Below are 13,560 nucleotides of genomic sequence, written 5' to 3' on the forward strand. Positions count from 1 at the left end.
TTCTGAAAATCACAAGCTGTATAACTTACTTGGCTTGAGGGCCCAACTCCTAAAAATATAGAAAAAGTGACTGCTCCCAGAAGATAAGGAATCAGGAATCTTTTTTTAAACTTCTATGTAGATAGAAAATTGCTTTCTTCACAATGAACCTTTGCCATAAAACCCATTAAAATAGGCCTCAAGTGGAGCGCCTGAGAAAGGCTCACAAAGGAGCTTTCAAGGTTCTGTGCTGGGAGAGGCTTTCACTTTTGAACAAAAGCAGGTCATTGTAAAAACAAAGGAGGACTGTAACAAAGTTTTTCATAAATATTGATGATGCTTAGTAAGTCACCAGCTCTATCTTCGCATTTTCACCCTAAAGGTAACCTCATCTTCATGCAAAGAATCAGAGAGGTGACTCTCCCTTTCAGTACTTCAACAAGGCATCAGAGAAAGATAAAATTTATTGCAACCAGCAAATAGGGTTAAGAAGATTGAATGATATCTGAAGTAAAGCAGGATAACTGTGACTTGACTATGTTCTTACATTAAACACAGTTCCCAGTCTTATACACTAAACAAGGCAAACATAGTTATGCTCCCGAAGACATTTTCCCAGTAAATACTCCTATTAGGGTTCCTACCTCTGAGAAGCACTGCCTAATTTCTGCGGTCCGAATTAGAAATTACATATTTATTCTTACCTCCCTTACACAGCTCCTTTGCAATTTTAGATAGTTACACCTCTACATTCAGAGACAGGTAATGTACCTCCTAATGGAACTTGTGGGCTGTCATGTCCATTAGTTAAACACTTAAGATCTCACCTTTCTACTCATCAGCTACTTCACAATGCTAGTGTATGGTATGCTGACAATATATAACTACTTACAAGAAACCACCCATACTCTGATGACTTTCTGCAAACAGCAACTATATAGACTCAAGATTTTGACTACCTATCTACAACTTTATTGTCCATCTAGGAAGAGAAATTGACAATGTTGTGTTTTACCAAAAGTAATCTCTAAAAATTCCTGGCTGCAAAACATTGTAGTACAGCAGCAAAAAAAGTCTGCATCAATAGACCATATTAGAAACTTTGTTCCACCAGATGTAGTCTTTAAAAGAGCACCATGACTTTTTGAAAGCCACCAGAGAAACACTATTCAGTCAGTGCAGCAATGAGTATAAGATCCCAAATTTTAAGGAAAAAGGTGAAAATAGTAATTAAAAATTATTAAAACTCATCATAACACACACATTCAAGATAAAAAAAAAAAGTGATATGGGTATGTTCATTTTGTATTTCTTTTCAGAGACAACGTTTCATACTAAGTAGGATGTTATTCTAGCTTAAGCACAATCAAAATCACTGTTACAAAGTCCAGGCTGCCTTTGCTAAAAAGCCCCTGAACACACATGCAGAAAACCACTGTAGTAGTCCACTCATAAAATAAACTTCTACATTAGTAAAAAAATGGGAAAAATAGTTAATTATATGACCTACTCTAGGAATAATTTCAAGGAAAAAATATCAAAATATTTCTTTTTCCTAAATTACAGCTGATTTAGAATATCTGTACTCACTTTACCAGGGTAAGAAATTTCACATTTTCTTAACTGATTATATGCAGTGTTGTGAAAGGCACAAAAATATGTGAGAAGTTTTAGGTATCGCTCACCTATAAAAACAGAAGGTGACAACTGGATCATTCAGGCCACTACCATAAGAGTACTTCTGGGTATAAAAGCACCAAGTGGAGTGAAATGAGAAATTCAAATATTAAACTGCATTTAAACTTCTCCTAGAGGTATTTAAGAGGTTTAAAACTACTAAGCAAGATATATACTGTATCAATAAAAGTAAAACTGAATCTGAAGCTATTTAAATATCACATCAACTTTAATTCAAAATACATTATCAGCAGATGAGCAGTTTGGAGAGCTACACTATTTTTTCAAGGAGTTGTACTGGGAATAGTCTTAGTTTAAAGTATACCTGTATGCAGACAAATGCTGTGATAAGTGGGATTTATTAAATAGTGAGGACTTCATAGATACACTTGAGAAAAAAAATGTTATAATAATGAAATTTATTCACTAATTCACTAACTCCTCAGGCTTTTTTCTGCTTTAAGTAGTAAAGAACACTTTATTAAATAGATTTATACCTCTAAACAAGAAGGCTTCAGCCAAAAATTGTCCCTGGATTACATCACAGTAAAATGCATTATACTGCTTTTTACCTCCAGATCCTAGCTGCTTGTAGAATCTGTATTCCAAATGTAGCTGTGGTGCTCTCGACTTCATTGGCTCCTGATTTAAAAACAAAAACAACATTTAAAACAAAGCCTAAAAACTAATACACTAACCTACTACCAGCCAAACTAGCCCTACTGCTTCCACGCCAAACAAAGTTTGAATGTTTCTTCTGAAATGACTGGCAATTAAGAAACAGAGAAAACTAAACCTCCTTCATGTTTGAGTAGTACACATATGGATATTTACATCTTATATTGCTCCACTGGGCCAGAGTCCAACATGCAAATCAAATAACAGACACACAATGGAATAGCTAAAAATTAGAATGTTTTTCCAAAGCATGCAGATGGTATGTCCTACATTTCTCAGGAAGAGGCATTAATATGCAGCTCAACAGATTGAAAAAAAAAAAAAACTCCAAATACCTAATACTTGAGAGATGTATCTTTACAAGAAGTCCTATCCTATGATCTTAATAAAAAATACCAAATCCTTCCACCAAACAGTAACAACTTAGCAGAAATCAAGTATCGCCGTTCCAAACTATAAATCCAGAACAAGCAAAAAAAAAAAGGGCCCCAGAATAAGTCTGTGGTTTACACACATTAATGAAATCTCATTTCGGAGTTCAACATGCCCATGTGTCAGTGTCTCACAGAACTAAGTGAAGTGACATGAGATTAAGCAAAAGAATACACATGCAGCCTAAATGGAAACCCAAACTTTTTTAGTATCTCCCTTTGCAAAGAAAAGGTTCTTTAGCACAAGATTCTTGAACTAATTTTCTAGGGCATCTTTTAGAAGATATGCCTTGTTTCTTATGATATGTAACATGATCTTAAAATTAAGCTCCACCAGGCAATGTTTAGGTTGGACATTACGAGGAATTTCTTCACAGAAAGGGTGCTAAGACATTAGCATGGACTGGCCATGATAAGGAGTCACCATCCTTGGAGGTATTTAAGGAAAGACTGGCCACGGCACTGAGTGACATTCTGACGTGGTGGTCTTCAGTCACAGGCTGTACTCAATGCTCTCTGAGGTCTATTCCAGACTAATTGATTCTGTGATCTCCCACTGCATCAGAAACAATTAGGAATCTAATTCTGTAACTACTAGAGCTGCAGCACATAGTAACTCTTAATACGGTTATCAGCAATAACTGATACTGCTCAACATCAGTTTTCAGGAAAAGCTTGGGCAAAGTGCTCATTTTTTTCCTCACACCATCATCTTAAAGCTACGAGTTTATAAACTTGTGTTGTTTCTCATTGTCACATTCACAGCATAAAAACTATGAGCCAATGTGCAAGAATGACAAATTCAGTCTTCCTCCTCAACCCATGTCGCTCCAAGACTTTGTTGTTTCCTATTGCTGCCGAAATCCCTGACAGTGTATATTTACGCATCCAATCTTGCCAGGATGCCAAAGGTGAATGCCTACAAGTAAAGAAGGACTAATGTAACAGTTTCTGCAAAAAACAAATAGAATTTACTGTATCTTTTTTACACTCCAGAGCAACCAGCATAACTGAACACTGTATTTTTTGCAAAGAAGTGAGAAGTGAGCAAGGATTTCCTAAAATAAGCAAGTGTTTATTATTCAAAAATTAACTACTAAGCAAAACTAACTGGGCTACCAAAGGCCTAGTTACAGTTTATGAGAAGGACACATGACACTTAAGGTAAAGTACTGAAGAGAGATATTCCCTAAAAAAACTTCAGTGTAAACATGAGTCAAAGCAAATCAGCACAACTATCAACCTTTAGGACTCAGCTTTCAGAGGTATGAGGAAACCCACTATAAAGTATTTGAAATATTTTAACCTTTTAGGAAACAACATAAGTTTAGCAATTAGGTTGCTTGTAACATACAAGTCTGTTAGTTACAAATACACACACACATAATGCCTAATTAAAACTTAGGATTCTGCCAGCTAAGAAGAAAATATTTTAGTCCACAAAACTCTGCATGTCTGCTTCTTATAGTAACACAAAATCCTGGCTTACTGGAAGTTTAATTTTGTTCAATTATACAGTTTTGTCTCAACTGGTGGTACAGTAACAACCCCTCATGGCTGCAACATGGTCCCATTAAAAGGATGAAAAACAGCTTGTATGTATTAAATTTACAGGAGATTAAAAAAAATTCTAGGTAAAAGAAATAGCTTCCAATTTCTGACACACACATCTCTCTTATGAATGCTGCTTGTCCCAGCTATCAGCAGAAAACAGTCCTGACAAATCTCCAGAAAGCAATGTCCTTAAACAGTCAAACACAGAGCCAAAGACTGAAGCTAAACCTTTGTTCAGCAGAGAGACAATTAAACACTTTTATACCCTCCATAAAAATTGGAAAAAAATAAGGCAATGTGCACTTGTAGTTCATTTATTGAACTACAGCCTTTAGGAATTGCCCTATTTTTGTAAAATGGCTTAGATAGTTTCCTGTCATTCCAAACATGCAAAAGGAACACATCATCTTGTTCAACAAAACTTGTAAAAGGGCAAGCACAATAACCTCTTCGGATACAATTACTTTATTTCGGCACATCCCACTCCACAGTACATAATAACTACATATAAATGAGAAAGGACAGAAAAAGATAAATCAAGACAAAATAATGTTAAATGTAATCTTTCTCCATAAGGCAAGAGTGAAGAATGCACTATGTATGTACAAGTCTAAAAGGAAAATTCAGTAATAAAAAAAGAAATGGTAAACCATAGTTCTTTGGTTTCACTAGTATTTTGGTACATTTCACCATCTAAAAATAAGCCTGAGTAATGCATAACTGTTCAAACATCCTGTTAAACCCAGAGTGGCTTGAAGCCAACTTCTCCTCTTACCAAAAGAAACTAGTGTATTTTCTTTGCTTAAATAAGCCCAGGTCTTCACCAAAGTATCCGGAAAAAATTGTTCCAGGATTTGCAAAGTTCTGTATACAATCCTCCCTACATTGCTTTTACATTCACTTCTAATTATTTCAAAGCTTCACTATTAAAACTGACAAATTCTTTTCCCTGCAAAAGACCATTTCTCTCTACATGAGGAACATGGGTTCTTGCTGCCATCAAAGAACTAAGGTGCAGCTTACTGAGCCGCTGTTACCTGAGCGACAGAAACAACTGCTCCTTAGTTAATCAGAGAGATTTTTACCCCAATTTTTTCTTCTGTGGAAAGTTTATACATTCAAACACAACAATAAAGACACCTGAAACGTGAAATCTGTTTCAAGTTCGTTATGAATTCTTTCTACAATTATTTTCTTCCCAAATACAGGGAATAAAATACTATTCAATTTTCAAGTTACTTCCTGTTAAAGGGGCTTTGAAAAAGCAGTTTACTTGAACTGTAAGGTCAGAAATGTTCAAGACGTCTAATAAGCAAAAGCACAATATAAACATACAGCTATTACCTACTTTTCATGTTTTAGTAATTCAGTGAGAACTCATCTCAGTTTACGTTCTGTGTCTGCTTTACACATTTGTAAGCAATGGCAAACAAAAGCCATTTTCAGGAAAAAAAAAATTCTCAAAGAGTAGGCTCTTGTTACAGGAAAAGTCCAGTCTATTAAACAGACTTGCACTAGATTTGGATTTACTACATATCCTAGAGCGATACTGAAAAGGTGTGACTCTTTCCAGATAGACCACAGTTATTCCTTAAAAACAAAAGTCAGAGAGAAAAAATATTAGAAGCCTGAAACTGAGTGCAACTTGCTTTCCACGCATAACCCTCATTTATAATAGATTTGAATTTTAGCAATTCAAATCTTATGAGTGGACTAGTGAATCAGTCAATTAAAGAATACAGTTTAAAAGGCAGTGATGACAACTTTGTAACTTCCTATCTTTCACCCAAAGAAAGAAAAATGGATGTATTTCCAGAAGCAGTTCCATGGAGGACTAAGCATAAGCACGTTTTGTCTCAAATATTCTGACTGTTATGACAGGAAAAGTGTGAACAAAACAAAGGGTCCCATGGAGATGGAGTAGCAGTGTTCGGAGCCAGCTTCCTGCCCCTCCTCAGTCCCTCCCAACTGATTTCTCAGAGAAAGGCTCAAAAGGTTGCCTGTGGATGTGCAAACAAAACAGCATGAAAAGTCTAGTTTACATAAGAGGCTGCACCAGGTTAAATATAAAAGAAAGTGCATTGGGCCCCCTTCATGACTTTTTCTGCATCTTTCCCTTTCTTTATTTTGCTATCCCAGCTCTGGACCATCCATGCAGCAGAACTGACTGCAGGAATCTACAGATGGTGAACTTCTTCATTCTCCATCTCTTTTCCACCTTAATTTCTCTCATTGCTTGCTTTGCCTGGGCAAGGCACAGCTGTTAAATTTTTCCCCCTACTGTACAAAATGAAGGGGTTTGTAGTCAACACCTTTGGAGTCTAACAGTGAGGGTTCCAGAGTTATAACAGCTGCACAATAAAGCACAAGAGCTCCCCGGCATGTGGTCTGGTGGCTTCGTTTAGACCAGTAAGAATTTACAACAAACATCACACTCCTACCAATGGCTTACAACAATGAATTGGCATCACAAACAAGACTCTTGTGAGGCTGAGAGGGACTGAACAGCTCCTGAACTATTTTTAGCTGGGATGCGCTCAGATATCTCCATCTCTGACTGGGGTACAGGATAGATCAGGAACAGGGAGGAGCAGGACATGACAGCTCAGGAAATTCCAAGCATGGACCCCTTTCCCTTTATGGGAAAGTATGACCTATGCTCATCTTCATATGTGAAGTACTGTGTGTCATGCTAATGGAAACACAAAAAGATAAAGATTAATGACTCCTTACCAAAATGTCTAGATAACAAAAAGAGAGAGACATTTCAATAAAATTTGGTTAACTTCTTTACAAAAATGTTCATACAGAGAGCAAGATGAGAGACTTTTTTTCACTAAAATGTTTAGATAGCAAAAGAAAGACAAATTACTACAAAACTCAGCTGCAAAAAATTTGAAAAAATATTTGAGAGTCTTGGTTGAACTCTTAAAAAAACATTCACGAAGATTCGGCTGACCACTTCCAGAGATGTTTGGATAGAGAGAAAACTGAAAGAGCAAAATTGAAATCTTTACTGAATATAGAAAGAGATCTTACTCAATTACTACACCTTGAGCTCTGCAAGGCTACAGAGCAGAAGAAAATACTGAGACATGTGCTGGGTACCACAGTAGGGATGAGAAGTTGGTCTTGGGAGTACAGCGACTTACAAAAATCCTCAGATAAGGAACTAGTATGTGAAATTAAGAGGTAAGATTAGGGTGCTGGGTTTTTAGAAACAAAGACAGGGCCGCACCCAAGTGAAGGAATCAAAAGTAGTGAGGGATGAGGGGAAGGACAGAACCACAAGACTGTTGGGCAAGCAGACAAAAGCAGCTGTGGAAGAGGCTGAAGCCAGAGAAGTGGCTATAGGAAGGACAGAAGTGTAGGCAGCAGTTGCTGTAGAGCAAAAAAAAGCTGCAGAAGAGGAGGCCAAGGGATACTGAGAATCTGAGGTTTTCCATACAAAATGGTCCTTAAGGGTCCTGGTTGCTCATGCTGCCTATTGGTCAAGGGCTTTAGGTTTCCTGGAGAGGGAGAGCAGGCCTCAGGAGATGGAGCTGCTCGCTGCTGAGAGCAATCAGGAAGAGAGGCTGAAGGCAGAGAGGCTATTTGCTGTCAAAAATGGTCATATTAGTAGGCTTCCAGCACAGCTTCAGGATGTGTATGAGAGAATCTTTCATGAAGAATTGCAAGATGTAGAATCTGGATTCTGGACCACTAGTTAAAACTGAAACCAGAGATGATGGACAGGGTCATCAAACTGCTACAAAATAGTGCCATATACCAGAACCAAAATATCAAAGTTATTACAGGGTAAGTTAAATGAGGAGAAGGAAGAAGTTGTATGTATTCCCATCCCAAATATGGAGGTTCAGACTAATCCAAGGGGAAGTTTTTAGTTCAGGCAAAAGCACAAAGTTTTAAAGCAGTGGTTCAGGTATTTACCCAAATCCAATTCCACCCAGTGAGACAATGGCAACCACTTTGCTCCAGTAGTACAGGAATGGGCCACAGGAAATGGAATCAATTGTATCTTTCACAAACAGAAGGATAGAGATCAAATTAAACTTAAGCAAATAAACTTAAGCCCAGGACAATCAGTTTTAGCAGATTTTTTCACTATTACAGCAATGACTTCAGAAGCCTTTCAGCAGTTACTTGTGGATAGCTATCAATGCCCATGATAAAGAATATTGCATTCATGCCAGTGGATAGCACCTTAATTTCAACCACTGGTTTAGAACAAGGGATTCTTCCTTTTCCTACAAGAACTATGGCAAAGCAATGACTGATGTTAACATCAAGTATTTTGACTTCATGCTGCTGTTGTTTCATAATCTGTACATAGCAATAATGACCTGAGAGGTTTCAGGAATGTGTCCTTTTATCTTCATCCTGTTAAACAAGAACTACTGTATTAGGACTCCAACCCAGCTTGGGAGCTAATGCAAGAATTTGTAAGAATATGGAGGCTTCACAGCCAAGGTTTTTGCCTTGCCATGCCTGCTTCACCCAGGAAGAAATTAAGATTCTTTCTGTTGCCTGTAAGTTTTTCTGCTGTGATGTACAGTACTTGTAACACCTGACCTGAAGACCTCCCCTGAAACAAGGTTCATACTTGGTATGAGAACTTTGAAAGGACATACTTGTACTTGCTAAAATTTTAATAGGACCAACACTCTGTACATTTTTCAGTTTAGTACCTGATGGCAGGAATTAGGTTGCCACAGAGCCACAAATAATTATCATAAATCTTACTGACAATCATAATTGAAGAATGGTGAAATACACAGCCCCTTTGGGGTTGGCTTGGAGGAGTTCAGGTGAAAAATGTTATTCCTAACACTAGAATACCATGCTGGATGGAAATACAGTGTCTGAATTCCTTCCCTGTGTCCCATCAATGTTCAATATGACAACCCCTCAGAGATGGATGCACTGTCAGCGTACCGTTGTCGAACAAGGGATGCCCAGCCTCACCAAAGGGGGGTGCTCTGTCACCATTCACAAAGCTGCAACTTCAAACGAAGAGGCCTGAGCAAAGATGAAGGAAGCTGCTGACCAGATTGCTGAACAATTCCAAATACTGGAACCAAAGAACGTGTTCAACGAATCAAGCCTTGGACGCCAGATTTCTTCTGCTTTTAAATCATGAGGTGGGAAAAGTGTTTGACACAAATGGGGACTGGAAGAAGTGGGACCTCCAGTTTTAGTGAAGAGCATAACCCTTTTTTGCAACTTTGACTAGCTGAATACTGTCTTCTGCTTCCTCCCTCTCCTAGCCCTGTGTTCAATATACAGAGATCACCACAATCAAAGATGAGCCGTATGCCCAACCAACAGTAAGGAATGTTTGAGCCACTGGGTGGTGTGGAGGACCTTGCACAAGCATGTTTGTCTCAAACATTCTGACTGTTCTGGCAGGAAAGCTGTGATTGGAAGAGAGGGTCTCACTGAGGTGGGGCAGCACAGCGCTGAGCCAACTCCCTGCTCCACCTGAAGAATTGTGCTTACTTCACCACCCTGCACTCATTCCCTGGAGGAGGGCTGGCTATGCATCCAAGAACAAAAGAGCACAAAACACCTCATTCGCCTAAGAGGCTGCATCAGGTTAACCATGAAAGGAAGCAGACTGGGCTCCCCTGCTCTCTTTTTCCTCTCTTTCACTGTGTCACAATTCCCAACTCTGGACCAGCCACACAAGTGAGACCAAGGCAGGATCTAAGGACTGATGACATGCTTTTGTTCTCTTCCTTTTCTGTTTTTATTTCTCTTCTCCCTCACTCTGTCTGGGCAAAGCACAGCTATAATTTTCTATTCCATACTCCACACTGAAGTTTTTTGTGGGAGTGGGGAGTTTTGGGAATGTTGTGGTTTGTGAGCCAGCACCTTTAAGTAGTGTGATGAGGGAGCTGAGAGTTTATTAAGTATACTGTAAAAATTACAGGCTTGCTACCCAGCAAGTGGAAACCTTCAAATATAAGGGCTTGCCAGGCAACACCTTTCAAGTATAAATAGTGGGCTGGTTGCCGGACACAAGGTGATCACACTAAAAAGCACAAGAGCTTCCCAAAGCATGTCCAGTGTCTTTGTTGAATCCTGATGAGAATTTATAATGAACATCATGGCCCCTACTGATGGGTCATGACATGCTCAAGCAGAAATTCCTTTAGCTAGTGTTTTGGTAGTGGTTACGCATCTGCAGAGCGGGTAAGTTTGAGCAGTGGAGAAATATGTCAAAGGGAAAGGGAAAAATAATGAAGGAGAAGGAAAAGCTGAATAGTGAATAGGAGGTTTAAGTCAAGTGCAGGGTCATGTAATAAAAGTAGAAAATCTAACAATAAGAAGAGGTGAGCAGGGAAGGTAGAGCATTTACACACTAAACAGCTATTGCTAAAGAACCACCTGATTACAAGAAATTAGTTTGCATACTAAAAGACCAGCAGAAACATATAAACACCACTACACAGCACTGAAATGGTAAAAGCCCAGCTCTTAAGAGTTTCATTATAGTTCTTTAAAAAGTCTATTCTGACCTCTCAAACTGGAGTATGTGCCCAACCAGAACATCCAATAATGAATTAAGACAGATGAAGAGGAAGATTCTGGAACTGTAGCTGTTCTACCAAATTAAATATGCATTTATGTATAAACATTATACTTGAAAATGCATGTGTTGTACAACCCTCAGACCTCACGTAGAAAAACTGTTGAAGCTATTTTTTTACACAAGTCCTGAAGCTGCCCTAAGCACCATAACAAGAAAATGCTTGTATAATTTTGTCCACAAGGGAAATATTAATTCAAAACAATTTAAAAGTTTGAGTCAAAAGAGCACTTATAAAATACACTTATTTTTAACAACAGAAGCACTCCTGAAAGTTGCTGCATAAAAACAGCCATTCATTGCACTTGAGAGAAACCCACACAGTCCTTCTGCACTAGAGTATATGGTTACCATTGATATACAAAAGATCTGGCATAGGAGATGTCTTGCTGCTCATAAGACAATAGTAGGTCAAAACCGGAATGCTACCATGAGGAATGCAAACACAATTTTAGGATTCTGCAGGAGAGATAACAACAACCACACCTGCCAAGGGTACCTGCTTAGACTGCAACATAAACTTAATTCAAGTAACCCAATTCAGGAAGACTAAACTTGAACTACAACAGGTGCAAAGCAGAGAGGAAGTTAAGAGTGTCTCAGTTACAATAACAAATCAAGGGCTAAGCATAGGCCTAATGACTGCTCTGAAAGCACAAAAGTAAAAGTGCCAGAGTAAACAAAAGCTTACATATAAAAAGGAAAAGGATGATATGCCACTGTATCTATAACTGTTAGAAAAAAGTCCTGGCACTGTCTCAAATAGGAGAAGAACAGGAAAAAACACAAAATCCAAATAAACCTCACAGTTTGTGGCAGCTGCATTTAAGCAGACTAAACCTTGTGACTCAAATCCCTTCCAATCAGGAAATAAGTATGTATCTGAAATACATACTGAAATAAAAAAGGGAGAACCATATTAAAAAAATTCACTAGTTCTACCTGCTAATAAATGTATTTTTATCTTACTATGACGATGCAAGCTCCAGTGTTGATTTTCACTATGATTCCTTCATCTGTTTTTCATTGCAAAGACAGTATAGCTTTTCATTACATTACTTTAAGAGGAAAGATCCATTACATACTCAGAGTTCTTTCAGCACTAACAGTAAATTACATATATACTTAATTGTATTGGTTCTTTAGTGACTCCAAACTAAGTTACTCAAAAAAGTTGCTTCAAGCTTTTTACTCAGCTGGGAACAAGCAGCTCTAAGATTGAGATATTCAGAAATAAAGAAAAGTATATGTTGCCAAGACAAGCTGGCAAGCTGGCTGTCGCTGTAACAGTTAAAATGGTTTGAAATGGCAGCCAAGCTTACTAAATTGTATATGTCATAAAAAAGCTTTTATCAAAACTGATCAGATAAAAAAGTTGCCTTGCTCTACATGATTAAGTAATTAGTGCTTAAAAAAACCACACTACCTTGCACTTTGTAGTGGACAGCCTTTAAGTAGAAGAATTCTCAGACTACTTTCAACTTTCATCAGACATACAGAGTAAATTCAAGATACGTGGAAACAAAATGAGTGTAAATCTGATTTAACACACAATAACCCTCAAAACTGTATCCAATGTTGCTCTCTCAAGCCATAATTTGCATGTTTTACAAACTTCTACTACTCCCAAAGTAAGCATTTCCCAAAGCAAGGAGAGTGACATCAGTATTTTTCAGGAGTTTATTATGCTTGTAATGCTTTTCAGATTTCTTATCTAAAGCCATGCATTTCTGTTCCCACAGTTCACCTTCCACTTTATGAAACCATACTGTGCTGTGTAAAAAGTTCTGTGCTACTGCAGCAACAAGAGATCAACTAGAGTCCTGTCCTAAAAATCCATCAATGATAAGAAGTAAACAAGTGAATGTCATCATTAAATACTTCGGTTATGAAAACAGTCATTTACCAAGAAGTTAAAAAAACGCAGAAGCAAAATATGGTGTCACCAAAGTAGTTCCAATGATGTATTAACAGGATATCCAAAAGTATCATGTTTGCAAAAGATGTACATATTACACAGCAAATTTGCTGTGTTATTGCAAATAAAACACATCTACCAAAGTGATGTACACATCCCAGTGTACTAAATACCACCAGTTAGAGATGAAAAATACTGGGGGCGGGAGTGTGGACATAAAACACAGGCAGCCTCAAGAATTTCTGGAGTTTCTCTGTAGTCACCTGATGTTAAGATTCACAGTAAACTTGTTGCTCCTCTACTTGTTGGACAACAAAGGAACTTACTAAGATTACTGCCACAGACCAGCATCCTTGAAGCAGCATTAAACCATCACTGACTTTGCAAACCCAGATTTAGCTTTGAAAACAGTGACAACAGTTAAAAACTACTTTTATTCAATATGGCCAAACTACACAATTACATCTATCACTAATTGCTTTTATCTAATTCAATGAAATCATACAAAACTATTAACGGTTTCAACAAAAGAAATCAACCCATTAACATCTGAAATGAAAAATCTGATTAGTTTCTCATCCCAAATCCTTAAAAAAAATATTAACTTACCAGCTTAATTGCCACATAGTCATTTGTGTATAAATTTTTGCCTTGAAAAAAGAATAAAAACAAGAATGTGAGACACTGGCTTTTCTGTTCAAGTAAATGCCATTTAAATACCAAGAAAGTCT

General features: G+C 37.7%; 1 protein-coding gene across 12 annotated transcripts in view; it reads right to left on the minus strand.

The window, feature by feature from the left end:
* The window catches only part of CSNK1G3 (casein kinase 1 gamma 3), a 71,021-nt gene that overhangs the window by 36,688 nt on the left and 20,773 nt on the right, over window positions 1-13,560 (minus strand). For 9 of the 12 annotated variants that reach the window (XR_005952033.1, XR_005952034.1, XM_041395962.1 and 6 more), the window contains 2 exons: window positions 13,439-13,479; window positions 2,229-2,298 (listed from right to left, as the gene is read on the minus strand). The exons of 2 other annotated variants lie outside the window; for them this stretch is intronic. Coding sequence is in view for 8 of the 10 variants with exons in the window: in XM_041395962.1 (XP_041251896.1) it covers window positions 2,229-2,298; window positions 13,439-13,479 (111 nt within the window). In the remaining 2 variants the exon portion in view is untranslated. The remainder of the gene's footprint in view (window positions 1-2,228; window positions 2,299-13,438; window positions 13,480-13,560) is intronic. One more of the 12 variants, XM_041395966.1, reaches the window with a different exon arrangement.

This window comes from Onychostruthus taczanowskii, unplaced genomic scaffold (assembly GCF_017590055.1).
Source record: "Onychostruthus taczanowskii isolate IOZ18803 unplaced genomic scaffold, ASM1759005v1 scaffold122, whole genome shotgun sequence".
Taxonomy (NCBI): Eukaryota; Metazoa; Chordata; class Aves; order Passeriformes; family Passeridae; genus Onychostruthus; species Onychostruthus taczanowskii.